At 53.3% G+C, this 22,507-nt stretch overlaps 1 protein-coding gene across 1 annotated transcript in view; it reads right to left on the reverse strand.

The window, feature by feature from the left end:
* Nucleotides 1-22,507, reverse strand: part of PTPRF (protein tyrosine phosphatase, receptor type, F) — a gene marked incomplete at its 5' end in the record, with an annotated part of 108,754 nt that overhangs the window by 17,611 nt on the left and 68,636 nt on the right. Inside the window, 6 exons of the mRNA XM_010194457.1 lie at nucleotides 33-156; nucleotides 8,214-8,311; nucleotides 13,866-13,981; nucleotides 16,250-16,261; nucleotides 17,089-17,243; nucleotides 20,288-20,500. Of these exons, the coding sequence (XP_010192759.1) occupies nucleotides 33-156; nucleotides 8,214-8,311; nucleotides 13,866-13,981; nucleotides 16,250-16,261; nucleotides 17,089-17,243; nucleotides 20,288-20,500 (718 nt within the window). The remainder of the gene's footprint in view (nucleotides 1-32; nucleotides 157-8,213; nucleotides 8,312-13,865; nucleotides 13,982-16,249; nucleotides 16,262-17,088; nucleotides 17,244-20,287; nucleotides 20,501-22,507) is intronic.

A 22,507-nucleotide genomic window follows, 5' to 3' on the forward strand; every position in this document is an offset into this window, starting at 1 on the left:
TGCTGAGGTGTTCGCTCCGGAGCCACTCTTACCATCGATGGAGGTCAGGATGACACGGGAGTGGTCGTAGGCGATGACGTTTGCATAGCGGTTTTTGGGTTTATTCACTTCCAGGTTGGAGTTCTCCCAGGTGAACTGCTGCCCCGGGTCAATGGACTGGGGAGAGAAGAGAGGGAGAGAGTCAGGCGCGGTTACAGCACAGCAGGACACTGCAGCACACATGTGTTTCAGTCCGGAAATCTGCATCTCCCCACCCACCCCTCCCTATGCAGCTTCTGTGGGTGTCCCCAGCAGAGGTGTCAAGAAGCCAGACCCACACTGAAACCCGGTCCCCAGTGGGACCTCCCTCTCGTGACCTGCAGGCAAAGCAGCCCCTTGTGAGGGCAGCCTGCTGCAGAGGAGCCTTCACTTCCACTGCCACTGTGTGCTCATCCTTTCCTCTGGAGCTACATCAGCAGAAATTTGGTCTGATGCCAGGACTCCACAGAGACCTAACCGCACAGTTCTTGACCTAGCGGTTTTATTAGCTGTTGAACTGCAGTCTCCTGAAATATAGCAAGCCCTGGGTGTCTTGTGCCCCAGGAGCTTTGGGTATTAGTGTCCTGCAAGACAGCTGAAGAGCTTTTGCCAGGAAATAGTCATGAAAATTGATAGGTTACTATCCACTGCTCCAGCTACTTATGCAATGTAAACATCTCTCGTTTGAGTTAATAGAGTGACAAGGAACTATAAACCTGGACAGGAGACGTGGTCATAAATCCTGCCCAAAGGCCTGCACGCTATGCAGCTGCCTGAAAAGCACATATCCAGATCCCCCCTGCATCCTGGCTTCACACCCAATGCTCCTCCCATAAGCCACGTCCTGGTGCACTATGGCTTCTTCATGGCCAGGCAGCCCCTTCCCAAAGCTTCTCCTGTCACCTTTGTCGGTCCACAAAACAAGGTGAAAAAGGGTCATCCCCAAAGCACCCCTCCGAGATGGGATGGCCTCTTCAGCTCAGAGATACGTGAGGCACCCAGGTAAGAGCTGCCTCATGCAGGGACTCGCTCTGCACACACAGCCCCTGGCAGCTACAGCAGAAATCAGTTATCCCATGAATCCCCTTCCCCCAGAATTACCAGCACAGACAAAGCCTTCTTAAAATCATGCTCCAGCTCAGGGTTCCTGAAGCTTCTCTGGCCCACAGGCAAAAACATGGAGCAAATGGGCCAGAGGAAGCACCGCATGCTATTCTCTCTGCAGGAACCACAGAATCACAGAATCGCTCGGTTGGAAAAGCCCTCTGAGATCATCACGTCCAACCGCTCCTGTCTACCCCCTAAACCATATCCTTAAGTACCTCGTCTACCCGCTCTTTAAACACATCCAGGGATGGTGACTCCACCACCTCCCTGGGCAGCCTGTGCCAGCTTCTGACGACCCTCTCAGTAAAGAACTTCCTCCTTCTCTCTAACCTGAACCTCCCTTGGCACAGCTTGGTGCCGTTTCCCCTTGTTCTATCCCCCATCACCTGGGAGCAGAGCCCAGCACCCACCTCTCCACAACCTCCCTTGAGGCAGTTGTAGGTGGTGATGAGGTCTCCCCTCAGCCTTCTCTTCTCCAGGCTAAACAAGCCCAGTTCCCTCAGCCGCTCCTCATCAGGCTTGTTCTCCAGACCCCTCACCATCCTTGTGGCTCTTCTCTGAACACACTCCAGAATCTCAACATCCTTCTTCTAGTGAGGGGCCCAGAACTGAACACAGCACTCGAGGTGCGGCCTCACCAGTGCCGAGTCCAGGGGGATGATCACCTCCCTGGACCTGCTGGTCACACTGTTTTTCATTGCTCGGCAGAGGCTTTCCCAGGCAGTAAAACACCCATGAGTCTGTCAGCTCTGGCTGAGCTGGGAAGCACAGCTCCACAGCTGGGCTGTCCTGGACGGCCCCCATGGTCCCTCTGCTCAGCCCCATCAACCACCGCCTGTGCGCAAGGTGATGCCCATCACCGTCCCCTACTCCCCTGCGCTGTGCAGCAGGCACTTCCCAAGCAGCGGGTCCAGGTACCCTGCTCAGGTACGGAGCACAGGCACTGCCTGCATCGCTGCACTGGCCCTGAGGGCTTTGTGGCACCCGCAGGGCACGGGCCAGCGCTGTGCCAGGCGTCTGTCACCCGTCCCCACGCGTGTCCCACGCTGCCGGCCCTCCCTGCTGCCCGCAGGCAAGAGGGGCCGGCGCCGACGAAAATGCGCAGGAGGATGTGACATCACAGCGATGCTAATAGGCAGTTTGGGAAATGTAGGATGTAAATAGACATTTCCTACAGAAAACCTGTAATTTTCTATTACCGGCATAATAAGCAGGCAGCGGCAGCTAAGCAGGCAGCAGCAGCAAAACTCAGAGGCAGGGATGGTGGGAGTGGAGACGGAAAGCACCGCTTCTGGCTGGAAACACACTGGCCTGGCTGCCACAGCCCCTGCACACTCCTCTGCCCAGGCACAGAGAGGTCCCAGCACAGCTCACAGCTCTCTGGGGTGCTTCATTGTGTTCAGGCTCCTTTATTTTGTTTTCAGGACAGGCTGCTCACTGAACCAGCTCTTTGGATGCTCTCCGCTGTGTGGCAGGGACTGCTGCCCAGCTAATGGGGCTGAACAGGAGAAGGGCAATAGAAATGACCAAAGGCAGGAAAAGTAAGAGGAACAAAATATCTAAGGACTGGAGCAGAAATGAGCGAGAGGGGTTTTGATGCCAGTCTAGTCAATCCAGAGCACGCTGAAGGAGAAGCACAAATAGACAAACTAAGGAGGAAAATCCACTGGTATCTATTGAAGACAGAAATAACACTTCTTTTCCTTAGCCTGCACAGAGAGCCCATGCAGAGAGCTGGCTAGCTGGTGATGGAGCTGAGACTGACCCTGGAGGTAGGAGTGAGCATTTTTTTTGCCACTGAGGACCACCAGCCCCTGCTTGCACCCTGTGAACTGCTCAGCGCCAGGCACAGGGGGGTGCTGGAGCGAGTCCTCCCTTTGCAGCAGAGGCGGGGAATGCTCAGAGCTCAGTTCGTGCTCAATCTACGCTGTAAATCCCTGCCAAAAGGCTGCAGGGCTGCCCAGGCTGTGGGGTGCAGGTTGCTTTGCACAGCAAGTCTGCGTCCCGCCACAGCGGTGGAAAGGGTTATCTCCTGGGGGGAGGGACAAGGCTGCCAAGAGCCCCCAGAACTGAGGAGAAGCATCAAGGTGATGCCATTAGGGTTAATTGCTTTGATGTGCAACGAGGATGTGCAGAAATGGTCTAATCATCAGCAGCCTCTTAAGAGGGCAAACAGGTGAGAAAGTCAGAAGTAATACAGCACCTGAGTGCAAAGAGGCTCTAATTAAATACTCCTGCAAATTAGTGACTCATTTAGAAGTAAAATGATTTAATTTAAACTCTGGTGATGAATTAATGTACACCTGTTCGCCCCCTTTAAGGCAAACAAATGAGTAAATAAACGGGAGGATGATGGGCTGCTTGAAGAGCAGTTGAAGCCCTTACACGGAGTTGTGGTTAGCGAGTCCTGTCCCATCTCCGTACGATGCTCTGCCACCCCACACTACAGCAGCACTGCTTTGAATCCACGCTGTGCTCCACAAGTGCCTGGGCACTGGGAGTCTGCCCTTGCTCCTTTCTAGGGCTCAAGGGAATCACTGCTTCATGCCAAAACTTGAGTAACACTTTCAACCCCTTCTTCCTAGAAGGCAGAAGGGCTGGGAAACTGGGAGGAAATGAGCCAGGAATGAACTTAAAAGCACCACGACTTTTAGTTTTGCTTTCCTTTGAAGTGACAGGGGAGATGCTGTAAGACAGCAAGTGCAAATTAAGAAAAAGCCCAATTAGCAAAACTCCTCCTTCCCAGCATGGATGTGCAAGGAGCAGTCTCTCCAAAGCAGCTCAGGGATCCCTGCTGCTCCTGCCATCAATAGAAAGACAGAGCCTGACCACTGAAACGGGACTGGAAAAAGGCTCTTTCCTCAACAGACTCGAGTGCACTTTACAAATGCCTTGAAAATACCCCTGGGTGCCAGGTTCTGCCTTGGGTTCGCTGCCCCGCACCCCTCAGTGCAGCTCCAAAATTCTGCACGCAGAGTGCCTGGGCAGCCTGGGCAGGGTCACGGTCATGGCCACGGTCCCGTGCTGCTCCGTAGCCCAAGTGGCTGCACAGGGGCACGGGGAGGGGACGGCATCCGGGCTGTGAGTGCTTCCCGTCCTCCTGTGAAATCAACCACATTAGCACAGGCATTGACCAGCGTCAATCCGCGCCGCGTCTCAAACGAGGACGTAATGTGCTCCTGAATCAATCGCTGGCAGCTCTTCAGCCTTATTATTCTTATTACTGGAACGTGAGTGCTGCGTGCCTGCCGGGCAGCTTCCCAATTAGCCCATTAAACCCACAGCGCGCTGCTCCCCAGGTGCTACCTGGGCCCTGGGTGCAGCATCTCCTGGGCTCACCGGCCCTGGGGATCCTAGCACCTCTCCTGGTGCCTGAGCTGCCTTCCCAGTGCTGGGAGCACGTCAGATGCAATATCCTCGGTGTTTTTTAAGGGAAATGCAAGTGAACAGGGGGTTTGGGCAGGCCAGCAGTGCTTCTCTCCATACAAAACCATGTGGAAGGGGCTGCAGCCTCCCTGCCGCACCAGGAAGCAGTGGCACAGTCAAATCTCATGCATAACCTTAAGATTATCAAGGACTAATGTGCCGGGCAGCAGCACCCTGCCTGGCTCTCATCACCTCCAGCCTGCGCTGCTCCCAGGGGCTGTCCACTGGAGGGACACGCTGAAGGGACTGGGCACAAGGGGCAACGGCCCCAAACTGCAGTGGCCACAAGTTGCAGTTTGGACATAAGGAAAAATTTTCCCCTAGGAAGGTGGTGCGGGATCAAGCCCAGAAACGGCAGCAGCCACAAGTGAGCAGGAACCAGCCCTGGTGGGAGCCAGTCCACCCTGGGTTTGCCAATAGCAACGCAGGGGACAGCAGCGCTCGGCTTGCTGGGTCTCACAGCGAGAGTGGGATCACACAGTGAGATGTGCTGTGACTGTGCACACTTGTTCATACCAGTGTGGGCCCCCACATCCGAGGGCAAGATCCTGCCCCACATCCCCAGGCTGCAGCGTGGGAAGGTGGCCCACAGGAGGAGCTCCAACACCGCTGCAGCGCCCGCCACAGCCTGCAGATAAATAATTAAGGGACTCGGCCTCCCTTCTACTTATTTAATTCCATTAATCCCGTGCTGTAAATTCACTGTAGCTCTCACTGTACACTAAAAATGAAATACTCTCCTGGTGCGACCAGGCCAGGAGCTGCTGCCAGACCCTTGCACTCTGCTCCCCCCCAGCTCTCCTGGGCATGCAGCAGAGCTGTGCTGTGCCCACCCTAGAGCAGCCGGGTCTGCAGTTGGCTCAGCTCCCAGCTCCTCCAGTTCAGCCTCTCCTGATGCACCAGGAAAGCAGCGGGTCCAGCTGGGATCGCTCACCCTGTGAGGTGCTGACAGGTCTTGTTTTGTGTCACCTGTGACCAGGGTACCCTGCCACTGCTTGCACAACCAAGGCAAGTGCCACACCGATGGCTCTGGGCAGCTTGGCCTCAGTGGTTTAAAGTGCTGGTAAATATTTGCTGTCTGCCTGGGGTGCCACCGCTCCTGGACTGTGAGCCATCTATAAACAGCCCTGCACCCCACAGAGATGTTAGGCTGCCAGGCCTAACACTCAAAATGCAGCTATTCCAAAGCACGGTCAAACAGCGAACGGGCCGTGGGGGTTCATCTGCGATGCCTTCGTCCCTTGGCTCTCCCTGCTCCGCTGTGCGATGCCCAGTCCAGCAGCATTATTGTGCCATAGGGAAAAGGGGTCAGGGCTTCCATCTTTCTGTGCTGGGTCAGCTCTGTGCTGGTCCAGAGCTCAGGCAGTCCCAGGGCCAGCGCCGGGACTGTATCATCTCTTTATGACTGCAATTGCACTGAATTTGTTGAGCTGTGGTTCCCCGTCTCTCCCCGTGCCAGAAAGCATGAGCTCTGCAGGGGCTGCACACCCTGCTCCCCTCTCACCTCCACTATTTACACATCCACGCTGCAGATTCCCTTACTCAGCCGTGCATGCTGTGCCCATCCTGTCCTCCAGCCCTGGCCCTAAAGGGAGCTGTAGCCATGCCAAACCTGCACACACAGGGACCAGGGTGAGAGCAGAGCCATTGCCACAGCGTCCTCTGCAAACTCAGCCCAGCATTTCTCTCACTGGCATTTCAAATGGTAAATGACCGTGCCGATCCCCCACATGCCAACAAGGGGTGACCACTTCTGCTTTGGGGTCTATCCTAGTGTCAAACACTGTAGGAGCCTGTAACATTCAGTAATTTCCAGCCGATGAGGAGTCAAACACAGCAGAATCCAGGGGAAAAAAAAAATTACATGCAACAATCAGCTACTTAATAGCTGCTTCAACATGAAAAGTACAACTGATTGGTGCTCTCAACCAGCCATGATATTCCAAAGAAGGAGAAATGACAAGAGAGAGGCTCATTAAAACAGCGAAGAGAATTTACTTAATGCTCATTTTTGCCAAAACAGCTCCCACAGCTCAGTGTTACACTGCAGGCTCCAACCGGAGCCGGCCTGGTGTGGGGATGGGAGTGCACAGACACCAGATCCTGCTGCATCCCCAGCGTGCAGCAGAGGCACGGCCTCCTGGTAGCACAGCGGACAGCCCTGCTTACCATTGCAGCTGGACTCCTAACAAAAAGCCCAAGGCATTCACGCTGCATACCTTGGCATCGCTGGCAGGACACGCATGAACACAGGTAACTGCAAGGGAAGCACGTTATTCCTCTAAACGTCTCTCAAGTTGTGATGCTGTAGCTGGTGAAAGCTCAGCTCCTCTCTGCTCTAGACAGAGGGACGGCAGAGCCCTCCACTTGGCATCCTGAAGCAAAAAGGAGCTCTGCGCCTCAGATGCACGCAGCACACCCTTTGAACTAGCTGGAATTCATCCCTTCCCTTCTCAACATTGAGATTTTCTTTCCCTTTCCTGGCATATATAATCCCACCTCATGGGCAAATGTTCTGATCTCATCTCATAAATCGGTGTAGGTATGCTGCAGGAAAGGGAGGCCACAGGCACAGGCAGATAACAATTCAAACAGGAGCGATAACACATGCAAAGGACACTTCTCAAATTTATTCCCTCTTTAATACTAGTGGGGGGCTTATTTACAAGTCCCCTGCAGCTCAGGAGGGTCCTGCATGTAAGCACAGGAAAACATAATCCTGCCACTGCTGCTCTCACGGCTGCAGAGGAACTTCCCCAGACTTCTTATGTTTTCAATCCAGGCATCCAGCCAGAGAGTGGTGAGAAAGGGAGGGCAGCCCCTGTGCACGTCAGCTCCTTCCCCTCCACGGGTGACTGGAATAGAGGGGGTCAGGCTGGGAGAGGTGCAGTGCAGGGTTTGGGGTTCAAACGCCCAGCGCCTACCTGTGTGTGCGAGCAAAGGCAGCATCAGTGGCGGGTTGGGACAGTACCTGTCCAGGGGCTCCAGCAGAGTTTTGGAGAGGGGTGGGAGTGACGCAGCAGTGCTGAGGGGTTTGCAGCTCGGGGTTGCAGGCACAGGCAGAGAGCTCCATGCAGGGAGGGGAGCTGGGACTGCTCCAGGGCAGTGGGACACCAGCACTGAGTTTCTGATGGCGGAGATGCTGAATGGCACAGGCTAATGCCAGCACAGTCCAGCAGTAGGGTGGGAGAACAGGAATGGAAACCCTAATGCGTGTCTGTCAGCAGCAGAGGATGGCGCAGAAAGCAAAGCTGTGAATGCAGATGGAAGTGAAGCGGCATAGGATGCTGTGGACTGAAATGCCTCAGCCAACCTGCACAGAGGGCAGCCCTCATGGAGTAAAACAACAAAGTAAACAGCAACAGCCCAGGCGGGTAGACACGAGCTCCCATTCACTACTAAGACCACAACCACGGTGGGTGCAAGGCTGGCTGCTGTGTGCTCAGCTGCAAGGCCTTTTCCCTGCACAAGCCACGCTTCAACTGCTCAAGGCGAGTTCCCACCGCTCTGGGGCTGGCAGGGAGAGCTGGCCGGCTCCCAGGCCTGGCTCGGGGCCCGCGCAGGCGATGCCGGTGTGGGGGAGGCAGCTTCCGAGCCCTCTCCGCTGGGGGTCCTGGCCAGCATCGCTCTGTCCCTACCTCCCCGCACGCTCTCACGCTCACCTCGTACTCCTGGGAGAACTTCAGCCCATCGTTGGCTTTCAGCCTGTCGATGTTGTCGGCGAGGTCGGTCACGGGGATAGGGGGGTGGTCACGCATGCCTGTGAGCGAGACAAGGAGGAGGGAGGGAAAACAGTTACGGCTCTGCACGGCCGAGGAAGGCTCGACAACAGCATGTGCACAGCAAACCCGAAAGGTGGGCGCGAGGCGGACATGTGTGACTACGTGAAGCGCTGGGCGGGATGGATGGGAGGTCGGCGAGATCACACGGCATGCTGCACGCACTCTCAGAGCACACGGTTCGGTGAAACAAAAAAGAAAGGTGATGTGCAGAATGTGCATGACCGGGTGAGCATGCTCGGACAGTACAGCCACCGGGCACACAGAGCAGGCCACGCAGCGGGCAGGGGCTCGGGCAAGCCCCCTCGGCAGGAACGGGCCGAGGAGATGCTGTCAATGCGCATCCCAGGCTCCTGCACGGGCTGAAGTTGAACACATCGATTCTCTGGTGCTCTCACTGCCAGAAGTTGAGGCTGATCCTCTTTGCTTACCCCTAGCAATGGCATTAGCCAAAAAGAAACTTGCCCGGATCTGCGCCAGTGGAAGCCTCTGCAGTGTCTCTGCACTGCTTTTTGGGTAGGCAGGCGCTGCCCCAGCTCCTGAGGAGCTGGAGAAAGATAAGAAGGATCTCATGGAGGAATGGCTGCTTCCCTGGTTGGAGACTGCCCAGATTTCCGAGAGCTGAGGAGCAGCTCTGCCTACGGATGTGTAACTCAGTGCTTTTCAGTGCTGCTCCAGAGGCAAAGGCAGCTCCAAGACCCAAAATCCAGCTCCACTGGGCTGGCTCGCACAAGCCACTGTGTGTCCTACAGCAGCTTCTGGGAGGTGGCTGCGAGCTGGGATGCAGCTCACGTCACAGCAGAAGTCCTACCCTGTCTAAGGCAGGAAAGCCCCGGCGGCGAGCCTCATCCGGGGCACAGCCCAAGCCCCGTCCAGTGGAGATCTCAAAGGTCCTGCACAGGGGTCAGGTGCTGTGGGGCTGCACACATGGGATTAGGAGGTGCCCTGCTGGGGCCCAGAGATTCAGGACTCAACCATCACAGCCTCTTTCTCTGAAGCCAAGATGGCAATTGGCAGGAATGTGGCTGTGAAACATCCAAATCCCAAGGCTCCTGACTCCATTGGCTGCTCTGTGGGTTTCCCAGAAACCCCACGTGGGTAATGATGATGATTAATAGGCTGAAGCTGTTGATTCACACCCAGGGAAGCAGGCTGGAGCACAGCCAGGAGCTTCTCAATCGCTCAGGAGCCTGCACGCTGCCACAGATGGCAGTGATGGGCCACTGTGGTGGCGGAGCAGTCCCTGGGCCGAGTACGTGCATTTACACGGTGGTGACAAGTCGCTAGGTGATAACATGGAAGTGTTACACTGCAGCCGCTGCACAGCAGGGCTCCTCGCACCTCTGCCAAAAGCTGCTGACATCGCTGCATACAGGCAAGACCTGATCCAACACACACTCATCCTTCTATCACTTGACAGCAGGACTATCTGCAGACAGCATAAGGGCACATGGACAGGGGGAGAAGGGAAGATCACTCTTTCGCCTTGCGCTGAGGTCCTCTGTCACCTCACTCGTCAGGATCCCTGAGGCAGCTGAGCAGGCCCATAAAGACAACGCTCTGATTTCTGCACAAGCTGATCATTGGTGCTCCTGCAGCTCAGGAGCAGCCTTTGCAGTGCAGAGCTGTTACTGATGAGCGATTGAATGAGGAGAACGTCGTGGGACCAAGGCAGAAGTGTGAGGCTGGAAGAAAAATGAGGCTGGAAGATAACCACAGCATGAGGTTAACCCAGCGTGGTCATGAATGAAGCATGGACCACAGCAGAGCTGCAGACACTCATCTCTGCTAAGAAATACAAGGGGTTCTCTCCAAACTTCAGTTTTGGTGGTCAAAGGAGTGTTGCAGCACCAAAGGAGCTGCAAGAGCAGAAGGGGAGAAAGAGGTGGTTGGTAGCTGATTATGGTGAAGCTGGAACAACTGTCACAGACCGTGCAGGCCAAGGCAGAGGAGATTTGTGCACACTGACAGGATTTCTACATGCTCTTCCAATGCCTCTGGCCAAACGACAGTGAGCTCTCCACCAGGCTAAAAGAGCTCAGAGGTCTCCCAATGCCTACAGGACTCAGATTGCAAAGCTCTCAGCAATGCTCCTGGGGGAAGCATCTATCCTACGTACCGCTCCCGTTCCTGCACACACACAGACACCTTGTGTATTGAGCAGCAGGGAGGATGCACTTTGAAGGTTGGTTGAGAGTGAACTCGAAGCTCACAAGACAAAAAGAGATGAAGGAGCAGTTGCACTCATAGTCCTGGTACTACTCCTCCCAACCTGCTAGAGCAGAAAGTCCCTCTGCCCAAGCCTGAGGTAGGAGGAGAGCATTCAACCCCAGGGCTGCAGAGCACCCTTCACTTTGTCCATCAGGGTTTTTCTGCTGGCTGACCCCTCCAGAATGGCCAAGGTCACCTGTCCCCATGCAGGGCCGGCAGCAGGCCTGGCACCGTGGCAGAGCCTGGCACAATGATGTGAGGGGACAGGAGTCCTGGGAGCAGGCACAGGGCTGCCACAGGAGCCTCCTGGCAGCCCAGCACCCAGGGCTTTCCCTTCTGCACTGCGTGGCAGTGAGCTGCTGTAGCGCTGTGCGAACGGTACCCGAGCTTGGCCTCGGTGGGGACCAGGCATCCTGTCAGGAAGTGAAATCACGGCCGTTCTACAGTCTGCTGTGAGTGAGGGTGACCTTCATGACATTGAAACAAAAATTACAGAGACGAGAGAGAAAGGGAAAGAAAAAGCAAAAGGTGTCGAAAGATAAATACAGGAGTTAAAACTAACTTGAGATATTCGGGCAACTGGGGGCACTGGCACCTGCAAAGAAAAGAAACGGGGCAAGAACAGAAATCCCATTAGCCTTCAGTCATCACTGTGGACGTTCAGAAATGGAAAGACAAAGACGTGAAGATGCAAAGGAAAGCACCACCTGCACAGCACTGGGACCTTCGCTCCTCCATGGGACCGGCTGCTTGGCATCACACCCCAGGCTCTGGGCTCTGGCCAGCACCACCCCCTGATGCTGACAAACACCAGAGGTACTCACAGGGGAGCGAGTGCACAGATCTTCACCTGACACCAAGAGCTGCCCTTCTCACTGCACGCCACTGTCCACGGCCCCATGCCCCAGGGGAGCCAGCAAGGGCAGGTGGGTGGCAGCACAGGGGACATCTGTGCTGCTCGGTGGCCAGAAGCACTGTGCTCAGCCCCAGCAACCCCTGCTCAGTGCCCTGAGCCTCCAGCTCGCTCACAGCTCATCACGAGCTCAACTCAGCCCTGTTTCACGGTGTACTGGGACACTGCCTGGTCCCGTATCCGCTCAGCGACGTGGCACAGCGGTACATTAGTACAGGGAGGCCAACAGTGGGGGAAATAACCCTTGTCTGAAGTAAAACCCACAAAAATGAAAGAGCTTAATATTTAATAACAGTAGCCCAATTAATTATGCATTAAACAAGTTTTCCCTGCTCAGCACACTCCAGCAGGGACGCCAGCTACTGAAGCGTGCAGGGCTGGTGGCCAGCACCTCTTGTCAATGCATCCGTGCAGTGCTGCCTCGACCTCCGGTGGGTGACAGGGGCAACAGCATGGGCCTGCTGGGCTCAGTGGTTTTCATGCCTCCTTATTAATGAGGACAAGCTCGTCAGGAGCTGGAACAGTCACTTCTAGCTGCATGACCCCTGCTTCCGCCCCGCAGAGCCTCACAAGTGATGCAGGAGGGAGAAGGAGAGGAGGACACAGCTCTGTCACTTGGCACTGCTGCTGTCTCTAGGGAACTGGGCACTTTGGGTTGTTTTTCGTCTCTCCAGAGAGCTCTGCAAACTTACCGCATGAGCCAGTGTCTTTGGCTTATCCTTAGACAAAGATTTCCCAGACCCTTCTTTCTTGACCCTTCCTACAGCTCTAGCAAGGGATGCCCTTGCTGCAAACACCCTGACCTCTTGCTGGAGATGGGAGCAGGCACAAGCCTGACCTGTCACACTCCTCTATGCCACGGAAACCACAACCATGTGCCAAAGATGGCTCTTGCATCCCTGGGCAGTCGGGACACGTCACAGAGGCCTGTTCCCATGCACGAGTGTCCTGGAGCAGTGCTGTTCAATACCTTGCTCCTCCTCAAGGAGCTGCACGCTGTTGCTGACTGTGTGTGACCCCCCTCACCTAGTGCTGCTCCCAGTGATCTGCCTGTTGAGGTGTTCTTCCTTCAGCACAGCATTTTACTCCCATGCTGGTCTGTGCTGTGGCCAATTCACACGTCAGTGCTGCTGGCAACCGCCAGGCTGGTGCTGCATCCTACCCGTGAGACCTGCCACTAGTCCTGCCTGAGAGATGCACTAACTACACATCTCTGACAGCTGCCCTGGCGCAGAGAGGGATGTGCTGGTGAAGCCCACCCCATGTCTGAGCCAGACCGCCGTGAGCGGCAACAGGAAAGGCTGCTCTGACCCTCCCTCCCAGACACAGCAGGTTGACATCAGGAAACCATCCTTCCTAAACTCCTGTTAGATGAAAGCTCTTAGGTGAATGAGCAGCAGGAGGAAAAGGAAAGTAGGTTACAGACCAGGAGGAGCTATGAGTTAGAAGAAAGCTATATGTGCCTCATTTATTACTGAACTGCTCCCTCCATCACAAAAGCCCAAGTGCTCCCTCACTTCATCGAGGACTTGGGCGCTCTGGAAGTCTCTGAACGAGTCGAGACGAGCCTGTCTCTGATCACAGCAATGACAGGTACTGTACTTTCAGTGCCATCAGAGATGTACAGGCACAAAGCAGCAGCACGAGAGCTTTCTGCAGTGTGAAGTGCAGTTGCCTCTGCGGGCTGGCAAGCTAACTACACCCCAAGACACCACAGGCCAGCGCAGGCACGGCGAGATGCTCTGCAGTGAACGGCTGCATGCAGAAAGCAATGTCTGTTACTGAACTGTCATCCTCTGCACTGAGACCACTGTGACCAGCAGCGTCCTTCACTGGGCCACAGCACTGACTGGGGAGCAATGTAGGCTGCAGGTAGCTCTTCTCTTCACCCTGAGCTGAGCAGATCAGGAGAGTCAGCACACCAAAGATCCTGGGATGAAGCTGGGGGGACACCCACAGCAGTACAAGGGCTCTCTGTACCTCCTGGTCCCCCAGACACAACCAGTGTGGCCAGCACTGCACTGGTGGTGTTCAGCGCTGAACCTCAGCCTGGCCCAAGCCAGTGCAGCAGCCGGGAGCAACGCAGGTTTGGACACTTGTGAGCTCTCTCAGCTCTGTGTGGAGGCTGCTCCTGGCTCAGGACGACCACAGTGAGCTTAACACAATGTCTGACACACACCACACACTAGGCTGTCCCTACCCACGTTCCCCAGCCTTGTGTGCCTGCAGTGACAGGGCCAGGGAGAAGGATTTCCTTGGATATCCTCGGTCTAAGCCCGCTCTGTGCCACTGTGACTGAGAAGGGACAGAGTTGCTGGGAGGGGAGGACTGCAACTCCTCCTCTGGCACGGGGACCTGGGCCAAGGGACACCGGAGGAGGTGGGGCACAAGGGGGGTTTGCTGCTCCCTACCTGGAGTCTGGTAGTTGAGCCGCCTCATCTCAACCGGATCAGAGGAGTGGGCCAAGAGCGAGTCCTTCAGGCCGATGGAGTGCTCATCCTTGGAAGAGGGGGAGTGTGCCCGTTTCCTATGGACAGAGAGGGCAGACACAAGCAGGTGAGCTCTGGCAGAGACTGGCATGAAGCACCCCAGGAAGGAGTCTGGGTCCCTGCATCCCAGACACCCAGCTCCATCCCAGGCTCCTTGGGGTGCTGAGCAAGTCACATCCTCTTCTGTGCCTCCAATTTCCCATCTATGAAACAGGAAGGATGATATGTAAGTGATGGCAGAGGTTTGATTAGTGAGGTACTTTGAAAATGTGACATTTTGCAGAATATTTATTAGAGAAAAAAGCAGATAGATGCAAGATGTTGTTTTCTCTAATCTCTCTAGGAACTATTTCCTGTAGTGGAAGGATATAACTTTTTTCGAGTATTAGAAATATTTAAATATAGAAAGCTGTAATATAATAGTGTAAAGGCTCTTCAGGGTGTGTTTTATTGGGCCATTAATACATGTCTTGAATGGTTGAAGGCACCCAAGGCGTGTATTAATGGAACAATAAAATACACTGTTGTCTCTTCATGCTGTATTTATGCCTAGAGCAATGCCACCACTTCAGGCTCTTCGTGGAATTCACAGGCAAAGCAGGGACAGATCCAATCAAAAAGTGGACAAGTGAATATTAAGAAAAACCTAATTCTCTAGCCATTCTCTAAGTCCCACTTCTTGCTCTATATTGCAAATAGAGTGGATCTAGCCATGCAGCAGAAAGGGGTGTTGGGCAGGAGCAGGACAGCAGTACTCTCTTCTGAGTCTGTGCTGACCCTGACCCTTTGCCAAGGTGCTCAGCACGCAGCAATACAAGAGACTTTGCCTCTTGGCTACAGCCCCCAAATGCATTTTGCCTGCTGGTGTCCCGCTCTACCGACCTGATGCTTTGTGGAAGAGAGGGAGCTGCATCACTGCTAGTCTGCATAGGTGCATTTACCATCCTGCAAATCACAGAATCAGTCTTTGCTTTCTCCTTGTGAGCATCCGGAAGGGTTGCCAGGCTCTGCGGGTGGTGGTGACCCCGAGACACGAAATGCTCTACACAGGTGCAGGGTGCTATTGCATCCACAGAGAGCTGTGCATGCTGTGCTGGCACTACTGAGAGCAATTAGGGAAAATATAGTGCCTAAATCAGGAGTGAAACCTGCATCCTCTCTGTGGTTCAGACTGCGAGCAAATTCCATCTGCAGCCCGCGGCTGCATCAAACACTGGAGCTGTTTGACGGGAAGGACCAGCTTGTGAGTCTTACACCACTCTGAGTCATCCCAGCATCTCAGAAGCCTTCTAGCTGCCTGAACTGAGAGCTGAAGGCCTGAGAGCATTGATAGTAAGAAAGGAAAATACATGGCAAACAAATAAAGCACTGTTTCTTCTATCAGGAGCAGAGCAGGATGTGCCATGTGCTACTGTGTGCCAGTCCCTGAGCCCCTGAGCAAAGTGGCCCAGCTTTTCTGGGGAACGAACACAACACACAATTAATGTTTGTCTCTCTCATTAGCCTGGTCAGGGCAACTGCTAAACAACCCTCCAGATCCCAAGCTATCCATTGCTACTCAGCTTCAATTCACTCCCATTGTTGGTTTGACATGTGAATATGCTGCACAGATACCTTGGGGAGTAAAAACAGCTCCAAAGAGAAGCTGGGCAGCAAAAACCTGTGGTGTAACACAGCATCCCTGAGCACGTGGGTGGTGCTGGAAGGGGATAAGCTGCTCCTGCAGGGGCCAGGAGGGACATCAGTGTCAGGTCTGAGCACACTGGGCTGCTGCTGCTTCCTGGTGCTCCACCCATACCAGAACACAGGACAAAGCAAAGCTGAGCCAAGCTGGGCACGGTGTCTATGGGCCCCAAGTACAAATCCCCTCTGGGGTAATCTTCTCTCATTAAAGACCAGCAAACACTTTGTTTCTTGCAATTGCCTGGTATTCCCTCAAAGCTCCCTCATTACAGGCTGCAAGAATGCACCTGCCTTCTTGATGGAACAGCTCTCAGTCTGAAGCGACTGAGAAAACAAAGAACCACCTCTAACTGCTGGTAGTGTCACATTTTTGATTCTTAATTTAATTGCAAAAACGATCTGGGAAGTTTTTATGTTGGAACCGTCTCCCTATGAGCTGTGCGAGGCTGACAACTGCTAGGAGGCTGCTACCTTTGAGAAAACAAGTCTTTGTAAACCCCCAGGGCTGGCATGCCCCATGCTCCCAAAAACAAAGATGCTCCTTACTAGCTTCAGGCTTGATTTTTAGAAAGAGAAATAGATTTGAAATTTTAGCAAAACAAGAAGATAAAACGCACTCCTACCTTTCTTGTTTACTAGATCCAGGGAAAAGCAGAAACAGAAGAAAGGAGATGATCACTGACACAGAAAGGCACTGACTGCACATGCACAGCAGAGCTCCATTTAATCAGACAACAAAGCCAGCTCCCTTCCCCGAACCACAGATACATATGTAAATAGAGAGTCCAGGAGGAGCAGAACCTCGGAGCTGAGCTGATAGAGAATGACCTCCTGTAATTGAACAGGCTAGGCCAACACATGCAAATGCAACCTGTGCCTCCTCGGGAGGACTAACAATCATCTCACGCTGCAGTTACAGCTCTAGCAGGACTGCTCTGCTACACACAAGCAGGTGGTTGCTTCAGCAGCGAGCACAGAGCGTGGATGGTCCTGATCCAGTTGCCTGGACTGAGAGGCCTCAAGAAGGGAGCTCCTTTGCTGATTTCAGCCCGTCACATCCCTACCCTGTTCTCACTACCAAGATCAGGTTTCCCAGTCAAAATTCACAGCAGTGGGGGCACCTACCAGAGATGAAGCAGGCAATTTCCACAGCAAACCAGTACTACAGATGTCCCCAAGGCTGCAAATCCAAGCTGTGAGACCAGAGAGCAGTCAGACTGGCTTCAGTGACAGAGCTGCTCTCTTCTGTCCCACTGCTCACACGTTTCCAGAATCCACAGCAGCTCTGTGTCCTGGGGCTGAGACTAATTACCTTCTGCATACTCTCTTTATAAAGCCATGTCCCCATGTCCACCAAGGACCAACAAAGCACCCCGTATCTGAAGGCTACAAGGAGGGTCTTGAGGATGCCACCACCTGTAGTGCTCATGCCGTAACTGCTATGTCCTGCACTGGACCTCACCTTTTGAAGAGGAGTATAGCAATGACAATGATGATGATTAATATCACAGCCAGGACGGGTCCCATCACCCACAGCATCTCCGGTTCATCCTGCTGCTTTGCTGAAGCCACTTCCATCACGATCTCATCCGAGTAGGGGCTGGCTGCGTATCTCTTCTGAACAGCACCAGCAGGACAGGGAGAGAAAAGATACCATCCATTAAGCTAAAGCCAGAGCTACATCTCTGAAATGTGGAGGTTTCCCCTCGTCTCTGGCTAGCAGGGAATGGTCAAATCCCAGCAGCACACCACAGGATCCTCCCTCCTTCCCTCGGCATCAATGGAGGTCTCGCTGTGGAAAGAGTCTCTTCCTGCTGTGAAACATGCCCAGTGCCAGCAATTTTCTGGCTGGCAGACCTGGCCTCGAGGTGCCAAACTGGAGCAGCCCAGCTGAGAGCCACTTGCCAGCCCTGGATTCTCCCGGAGCCAAGTTGCAAGCTTTTGAATCCCAACCAATTGCACAGTGGGGCTGGCTGATGATTCCTGAGTGGTTTGTAATACCTGCTGTGCTGATATCAACACATCTCTCCAGGACAGGGCTATATTAGGAAAACCCCTGCTGGGCTAGGCAGTTTTCTTAAAGGAACTAAAACGACAGGAACATTTTCTACTGATGTCTCAGCCCTGATAAACAGTCCTTGGAAAGGTGGCTCAATGCTTACAGGTTCCTTTCCAGAGACTTCTGCAATCTGGCAGCCCAGTGATTTATAATCTGAAGGGATAGTTTTCTGGCCCTACCAGCAAGATGTGATTAGTAGAGATCCAAACCCTTCCTGCAGAAAAATGACACTGCACCTGACTTGTTCTGCTGCTGTAGCTAAGGCTTATGGAACCGTGTTGTCCCTTCGCCGCTCAGCCTCGCTGGGTCAGAAGGGTTAAACGCTGCAAAAAGAAATCCTTTACCCCTATCAGAGAGGGCCAGAGCTGGAGCAGTTCAGTGCTTGTGGCTTTTGAGCAGCACCTGCCGCTCTGCATTAGGGAGCCAGAAATGCTCTGCTCCTGCCACAGAAAGTTTTGGTCACCAAGGAGGTGCCTGTGGATCTATAAATCACCTGCTCTAAGGTCGAAGTTTAAACACACACTTCATGTCTGCGTGCATGTGAGAGGAAGAAAGGGAAAACCAAGAGTGCTGGTGTCACACAAATGCACATCTTGAGCTCCTCTTACAGGTGCCCTTGATCCCAGCCAGCCTGGTTTCAAACATGCGTGGAGTACAGAAAATGCTCTTATCTGTCAGATCCTTCTGGCAGCACAGGGAGGTGCGGCATCCTGGCTGCTCTCCTCAGATTTATCAGTGGTCAGAGATGCCACTGGCTGGACAGGGAGCACGGGGGTGGTTGCTGCTTTGTCCAAGAGGCCTTTCAGCTCTACAAGACCCTGTTTCAATGACCCTGAAATAGCTGCTGGCTCTTAGTTCAGCTCTGTTCCTAGAAAAAATCTGCATGGGATCACTGCAACACATTGGTGTGTCCCTACGCCTCCCCTTGCCAGTTCAAATAACAGCGCAGGGAGTCAGCAACAGCTCTGTCTCAGCGTGGCAGAGACAAGAGGACACTGCACTGGTGATGAGCAGACAGTGCAGAAGGCCTGGGGATCCCCTTTGTATGGGCAAACAGCTGCTCTGTGAGGAAGGCACAAAGCCTTTGCCCGTGACTACCCAGAAAGGTCGAGCTGCATTAGGTGGAGGAGAAGGAGCCTGCTGATCTGTGCAGCAAGGTAACACGCGTGTCCATCTCCACAGCTTTGTGCAAGGGGCAGAGATTCGTATTTTTGCAGACGCGCTTTGGAAACGGCTCCTTCCCAGAGAAGACAGAGGCAGAAAAGATCAGAAGGACTGTTATCTCAGTGGCATTTCCAAAGGCAGACTGCGAGGTGCAGGTGTCCCTGTTCTCAGAGATGGTGTTTCAACGGCACTCCCCTCTGCCTTTGAAGAATGGCGATGTTACGCTCGCCTGCTGACTCTAGAGACACAGCAAGCAATTTAAGAGCAGCTGAGCCGGGGAGATAGTGCACAGCCCTGGAAAGAGCACCTCATGCTTCAAACAAAACCAGGTACGGCTCAGCAGCGGATGCAGGTGGTCCCTAGGAGCAGGGTGTAACAATTCTGCTGGCTGGTGGCTCACTGGAGGGCTGTGACAGGCCTGTGCTGGGGAGGAGATGACAACAGTCTGGGATCATCTAATTAAGGCCATCTCTTCTTGACAGGGATTGCCAGGACAGCACATCCCAAGGCTTCCACCTTACCTTGCTGCTAATCTGTGACTCTCCTTCCCTCACCGCTGTGCACATCTCACCACAAGAACGCGTGAGCTGGATGAGTAATGAAGAACTTGACCGGCCCTAATGAGCCATTACAAGCAAACAAGGCTGAGGAAGGAAGCCGCAACTTGGAAGCCGACCAAAGGACTGTGTGCATCTCTATCATTTCCCTTATTTACACTACTGCCACCGCCACCACTGATGCACGGGTCTCACTGCGCTGCTCTCTGCTTATTGCATCAGCTGCTCCCTTCCCCTTCACGTGGCCAGGCCCCGTGTGCTTGGTGGCTGGCAAAGGCATGGCCCGTTTGTCTCTAGCGAGGAGAGGCACAGGAGCAAGAATCCCTACACAGCAAGCCCATGCTGTTGCCCTGCTGACAACCCCCTGCAATGGGAGGCAGAGGCAGGTCTGTGTGCTTCCTCATACATCATCTGGAAGTGAGACTCTGGCCAGGAGGGGCCCGTGAAGGCAGGTTTGCAAGGGGAGCATCCTCTTCACTGCAGAGCCTCAGCAGCCACGGTGCAGGGGAGGCTTTCAAGGGACTGTTTTCCACAGTCACTTGAACTAAAGCAGAATGAGAACCTATCCCAGCCCAATCACACGTCAAGCTCTGCCCGGGGCACAGCCCAGCAAGCTGCAACTGAGCTTGTGTAGAACGCATGTGTTGACATTGCCCTCCACTCTCATCTGTTATGTCCAACATTCGTGCCATTTCCTTCCAAAAACACCATCTATCAAGTGCCTCAGCTGGTTGAGAGCAGCTATGCAGCCTCACTCTCCACTCTTCAGAGAAATCTCCATCATCCCAGCTTGCAGTCCTTGTTCACTGCGCCTGCACTGAGCCCCCCTCAGCTTTGCTAGGACAGAAGGTGTCCCCACACCCCCAGCAGCAAGTCCTTACCGTGTCGCCATCCTCCAGCGAGGCCAGCACGAAGCAGCGATAGCTCAGGTCTTGGGACAGGGGCTTGTTGTAGAAACCTTTGTAGTTCTTCTCGTCCCCCAGGGTGAAGGTCTCCGGCAGCACATCCACTTGAGCAGCAATGTAGGGCTTGAGTCTGTCTGCTTGGCGTCGCTGGCGCCTGCTCTGACTCCCTTGGCTGATGGCCTCCAGCAGCTGGGGACAAACTAGGCGCATCACTATTGCTTCACCCAGCATGACATGGCCTTAGGCTCTGACCTTACTGGTTGTAGGGCTCAGCAGGGTGGAAGGGAAGGGAGAAGATACCAGGTTTGGTTTGGATGTGGTGGTACAATGAAACCAGAGGGATGTGTTATCTGCTCAGACACTGCCAAGGCACCCGACTGCAGACCCCTCACTGCAAGCACCTCTGCTGGAGCTCAGCTTTGGGAGAGCCCTGAGCCCTGGGATGCTGACACGGCGAATATTAGGGGCTGGTTGTGCCTGTCACCCTGAGATATTGCACCCCATGGGCTGCAAGGGCACCGGGCCACGTTCTGCGGCTCAGATATTGCTATGGACAGCAAGTGACTCACGCTCTCTAATTCACTGGATGTGAATTACAGCTGACCCTGATGCATAGGGAAAAAGTGACTTTTGCGATGTCTTTCCCTTCAGTCAGTGCCTCGGTATTTCACCTGCTGCTGGGCTGCAGGCAGGGTTGTGTGTAAATCACACAGAACGAGAACAGATTTCATGGGATGTTCAGAGCAAAAAATGGCAAATTTCATCGTCAGCCGCGAATTCAGGAAAAGGGATATAAATACACAAAAATTCAATTACGCTGCTAAGAAAGACGCTCAGATGTTTGAAGATGTTTTCCTAATGAATGAAAACCAATATCAGGCTTGGAACAGAAATTCTAATTTAAAATGATGAAGGAGGCATGAAATACATTTCACACACGGATGTATCAGTGTAGCCTTGTCAGGACAGACAGGGAGCATCGGTGGGGCTGGGGACAGTGATGTGCACACAAAGCCACGCTGCTGACATGAGCTCTCAGCTGGGTAAGGCTCTTTCCCCTCAGCAGCCCATCCTTGCCCTCTTATGAATAGCCACGTTGGAGTAATTTAGGACATCTAGAGCTTGGCATTGCAATATGACAAAGTAAAGGGAAAAAAAGAAGAAAAATGGGATGGAGAAATCTCGGTTTCGCAAATATCTTTGTAACTGCAGAGGGAAAAGGCAGAAAAATAGTCCTTGGACTGTGGAGTGTGCTCCTCACACACATCTCTTGTATCCTGGCTGAAGTTACAGCTGAACTCTTGGGGCAGAAAGCACAGCTGTATGTGCACGGGCATGAAACCACGGGGCTCCAGTTGTGATCGAGGTTGCTGGATGCTACTGCCACTTATACATGTAACATGCACCAAAAGACTGCATCAAAAGGATGCCAGGCTCGCAAAGTTCAGATCCTGAACAATTAGAAAATTAACACAGCCTGTGCAAAATTAGTTCAGCGGTCTTACGTGTGTGCCTTGTGTTACAATCCTTGACTGCACGGTCTCATACCATCCTTCCTGTAACTCCTCTGCTTTGTGCAGTGCACAGGACAGACAACGCTTAACCAAAGAGCGGCTATTCCGTATTTTGTTTTCCTCTTTGCATTATGCAGCCCGGGGCCTTGTTTATTGCTTACTATTCAAATCCAGATCTGAAGGCAAAATTAATAATTTCCTCATGGGCTTTTCTATGGTGCTGATCACTAAAATATTATAAGTGCTTCACAAACATTAACAATCTTATCTTCCAAACACCCATATGAGGTGAGATGAATGCAGTTATCCCTATTTTACAGAGGGAGAACAGAGATGCAGGGACATTAATGTAAAAAATGTCCACGAATTTTGAATGTCTAATTAAAAAGACATCGGCCTGTTTTGCTTTTAAAGAAAACTTAGCATTATTTTATAGCACTGACTGTATCCAGCAGAGCTCCTACTGACTTTCTCTGCAGCTGGGGATGCTTAGGCTTTGCAAATGAGGCTCCAGGATCTTAAACAGAGCACTCCAAAAAACCAGAACATGCAAGACAGTGGCTGCTAATGAAAATTTTGGTTTGTATCATTTGCCTGGGACCGTATGAAACAAAGACAGAAAGCAGTTCTCTCGATAGCTTTCAACCACCTAAAGCTCTAAACTCCTTTCTCATCTCAGTCT

The sequence above is a fragment of the Mesitornis unicolor genome, unplaced genomic scaffold (assembly GCF_000695765.1).
Source record: "Mesitornis unicolor isolate BGI_N332 unplaced genomic scaffold, ASM69576v1 scaffold19211, whole genome shotgun sequence".
In the NCBI taxonomy this organism is placed as follows: Eukaryota; Metazoa; Chordata; class Aves; order Mesitornithiformes; family Mesitornithidae; genus Mesitornis; species Mesitornis unicolor.